Consider the following 4,415-nt stretch of genomic DNA (forward strand, 5'->3'; position numbering starts at 1 on the left):
CGATCGGAAAACATGTGATAAGATACCGAAATCATTTTTTCAGAATTTCATATCCTAAAGTAAACGAATACTTGCTCCTATGATAGTCGTGTGTTCAAGTTGCTAAAGAATACATTTTTTATGTATATACACTAAAAGAAATAAAAAACAGATTATATCTTAGGGATTAAGTTGTTCTTAGCATATGATACGACTATATCTTTACGCAAAATTCTAGTGTCCTCAACCGCCACAAGGGACCAATCTTTATGGATTTTATGTTTTGAATTAGGGACTAATTGCAGGAGCACGAGAAATATGCCGTTCGATTTATTTATACATGATCATGACACTGACAGTATTTGCGTATACTAACATACACGTCGCCGCAGCGTGGCCTGGAGGCCTCGGCGGGCGCTCTAGCCGGACAGGAAGTCCTGCCTCTTGACGCTCTGCAGGTTCGGGCCGGACATCCGGTGCGCCATTATGGCCCCGCCGCTGAGCGGGCCGGCCTGCCACACCGTGTTCTGCTGTGTGGAGTTCCCCGGCAGCGCCACCGTCACGTAGATCGTGTACGCGCCGGCCGCGTACTCGGCGGTGGGCGGCACCGGCACGGCGAACGAGAGGGTGGTGTTGTCCAGGGCGGGGGACGTGGTGCGCAGGATGGTGGTGAGCACGGACACGGCGCCGCTGCCGCCCTGCGAGGCGACGAAGACGTTGCTCCCGGCCATGCCGGCGCCGCTGGGGTTGATGCCCCAGGCGACCCAGCCGGCGGCGTCGGACTGCGCGCGGAACGCGAGCTCGGCAGTGCCGTTCGCGGCGTGGTACGTCCAGTACAGGCCGGCGCCGAGCACGGGCAGGGTGTTGCACCGCGCGAACGACCGGCCCGCCGGGAACGTCGCGTTCTCGCAGCCCTGCTGCTGGGCGGTCGCGCCGGCGGCGAGGAGCAGCAGCACGGTGGTGACTGCGAGTACGAGGAGCCGCGCCATGGAGCCTTGCTCGTGCCGCGCCGTTGCTTCGTTTCGGCTCTCCGAGCTGGCCGGAGGTGCAACGTGTGGTGGCAGCAAGCGTGAAGGTGGAGATGGGCTATTTGTAATACGGCCGGCGACGTGAAAGTTTTGATGCTAGACGTACGTACGTGCAGTGCAGTGCACGGGTGGATAAAAAGCTCCAGAGTTGACGACGGCTGCGATTTCGGACCCTCGGTAGCATCGCAAGCATAACTTCCTCCGCCGTGCCGGTCGTACTTTTCATTTCATCAGACCAGAGGGTAAAATTTGGCGACTCTATACATGAAAACCGACCAAATATCCCCTTTGCTAAGCATCCCATTTTGACTTTGCGCGGGACAGCCACGAGATTTCTACCGTGCGTACGTCGGTGCTGTGGCGAACACCAGACGTTCTCTGGGAAACTGAAGAAATTCACACGTTCTCCGGGAAACACCAGCCGTGGCCGGTGTCCTGCAGATGAATGCCTCGTTACGTCCGTCCGTGCACGCCGTAGCAACCCATTTGTCATCGCTGCAACACGCCGTGACGGGAAGGCTTCGTTGATCCACACACAAGACATGCTGCAGCGTGCCCGTCGTTACGGGCGTCGTTATCGACGGAAGCAAGCTGAGCGTCACACCTACACTTCATCGGTCGCCAATGGCGGTTCAATCAAGCTGCTGCAGACCCCAGTGCGTACTGTACTCTAGTATAGAAAATAGACCCTTTTTTAGGGTCGAAAATAGACTGCATTGTTGACCAGTGCATGCTTAGGAACACAAAATAACCATCAACTTCACTTAACTACCGCATCCCAGATGTGAAACACCAAGTAGACCATGCAACGGTTGCAGAGCATTAATAGGTATAGATGTTTAACGTAAGTGTAACCTCAACTCCTCTCTCTCTCTTAATGCATGGGATGTTAGATGAGAATTTATAGTTTTAGTTAAGTTGTACGCTTACTATGAACGTACGCATCCTGTAAACGGTCACCACTGTTGGAAATATGAGCAAATTACTACGAGTTTTAAACCGAATAAACAGAAGATAAATCATGACAGCACTAGCAGAGATTAAACTAATCATGCGAACTAGCATAGCAGATGAACATATCACATCTAGGGCACATACTAGAAATATGAATTCTACCACGATCTCGAACAGAAAAGATAGAATCACATACGGTGCAACGGGAGCAGCACCGCCGGCGTTGACGTTGTCGCCCATGTCGTCGAGGATGAGGTTGCCAAGGTCGGGGAAGAAGTCGTCGTTCGCGAAGTCGTCGCTGCCAGCAGTCGCGCGGGTGCGCTCCCCAAAAACCTGATCGCCCCTCTCCCATACAGGATCACGAGAGGCGGGGTTCCGGAGGCCTGTTGTCCCTTCTCCCGGTGCACGCCGAAAGGAGGGAGGGAGAAGACTTGCTTGTCGGCGCAATGATCTGGAACGGTGGTGAGAAACCATACGAAGCGGCGGCGCCTAGGGTAGACGTCTGCCTGACTATATAGTGCGGGCCGGGTAGGTCGTGAGAGTAAACCCCACGTCTGAGTCATCACGATCCAAAAGAATCGAAAACGGTTCAGTAATTAACGCATCCGTTAATTATTAATTAATGACTCATTAATTTTTCCCGAGCAGCAAAAATATAGACAACGTGCATAGCTCTGTCCTCGGCTCGGCTCAATCCCGCAACCCGCGGCGCGTCGTGACGAGGCGTAGCGAGGCGAGCGAGGAGGAGGAGTGCGCGTGTAGGTCTCCTCTTCTCATGCTCATACAAGTGGTAGAAGAGCTTACCTTATAAAGAGGTGCAACTCTCTCTCAACTTATGAGGTGGGACTAAACTTTAGCCTCACTCACTCCACTCACATGTGTGCATGAATGGGCCAAGAGAATTTCAGAATTTTAGTTGGGCTTTGGGCCAAAGGCCTACTAGCAAATTCCAACAATCCCCCACAAAATCTCATTGGCACATCTCATCATTTAGTTCCAAAACTAATTTTATATACCCGTGCTTAGTGGAGATTGTGAAGTTGAACTTCCACTTAGAGTTTTATGCTACACTAGATCACAACTTGAATAGTGGACTATGCCTTGAACTACAAGTTTTCTGCGAGACTAGTTTCACACAAATTCTTAACCGATACTTGGCTGCCGCAAGGCTTCCCCGCGGGTGGAACGTATACGTCGTACTCCAGGGCCTTTCATGAATTTATTAGAGAGCACCCACTTCTCACAGACTGCGACGTTAACAGTCAAATTCATATAGGTGTGTTCCTCAGGAGATGCTCTGCAGGACAACATCTCTGCTTACTCAAATAAGCCACTTGGAACACATTAAGATAGATATCAACCTGCCATGCAGATCAGGAGAGTATTGCATCTTCACGGAGTGGGATAATTAAAATAAGGATACTCTCCTCTCAGCTGACCAACAGCTTGTCTCCCACTTCTACTTCACGGGATCTCCGATCACATAGAGTGAGTTACCACTATGGACAACTCACGCGGTGGGTCTCAAACCCATCTCCATCGATGCATTATCTATCACATTACGTGATAGACCCTTTGTGAAGGGATCTGCCAAGTTTTTCGATGTTTGGATATAATCCAACGTAATAACTCCGGAGTTCCTCAGTTTCCTCACAGATTTTAATGTCCTCTTCACATGCCTTGAGGACTTCATATTGTCCTTAGAACTGTTTATCTTGACGATCACAGTTTGATTATCGCAGGTCAACAGGATAGGGGTATTGGTTTTTCAATCATAGGTAAGTCCATCAATAGCTCACGAAGCCACTCTGCTTCAACAGTGGCAGTGTCTAATGCTGTGAGTTCTGCTTCCATAGTTGACCTCGTTAAGATGGTCTGCTTGCAAGACTTCCAGGAAACAGCGCCACCACCAAGTGTAAAAACATAATCACTTGTGGCCTTAATCTCATCAGCATCAGATATCCAGTTCGAGTCACTATAACCCTCCAGTACCCTTGGATACCCGGTGTAGTGAATCCCATAGCTCGCAGTGCCCTTCAAGTAGCGCATAACTCTCTCAAGCGCACGCCAATGATCATCTCCCGGTTTAGACACAAACCGACTCAGCTTGCTCACAGCAAAAGAGATGTCAGGCCTCGTGGCACTCGCCAAATACATAAGCGAGCCAATAATCTGAGAATGCCTCAGTTGATCTCTAGCAACCCGTCGATTCTTTCGAAGCAACACACTAGCATCATATGGAGTTGGAGAAGGCGTGCAGTCGCTATACCCAAAACGACTCAAGACCTTTTCCACATAGTGAGACTAAAGTAGTGTGATCCCACCATTCTCATCGCTCAACAGCTTGATGTTTAAGATAACATCAGCTACTCCTAGATCCTTCATCCCAAAACAGCGAGATAAGAAATCCTTAACCTCCTTGATTAAATCAAGTTTGGTTCCAAAGGTTAATAT

The 4,415-nt window shown here is 50.0% G+C and overlaps 1 protein-coding gene across 1 annotated transcript; it reads right to left on the reverse strand.

The window, feature by feature from the left end:
* Positions 1-398: 398 nt before the first annotated feature.
* On the reverse strand, positions 399-968 carry LOC119292805 (cytochrome b561 and DOMON domain-containing protein At4g12980-like). Its single transcript, XM_037571505.1, has one exon. It carries the CDS (start codon positions 966-968, stop codon positions 399-401), a length of 570 nt encoding a protein of 189 aa, XP_037427402.1.
* Between the last annotated feature and the right edge of the window lie 3,447 nt (positions 969-4,415).

Source organism: Triticum dicoccoides, chromosome 4B (genome assembly GCF_002162155.2).
Source record: "Triticum dicoccoides isolate Atlit2015 ecotype Zavitan chromosome 4B, WEW_v2.0, whole genome shotgun sequence".
Classification (NCBI taxonomy): domain Eukaryota; kingdom Viridiplantae; phylum Streptophyta; class Magnoliopsida; order Poales; family Poaceae; genus Triticum; species Triticum dicoccoides.

Coding starts and splice junctions, on each gene's coding strand:
- LOC119292805 (XM_037571505.1), bottom strand. CDS start 968: ATGGCGCGGCTCCTCGTACTCGCAGTCACCACCGTGCTGCTGCTCCTC.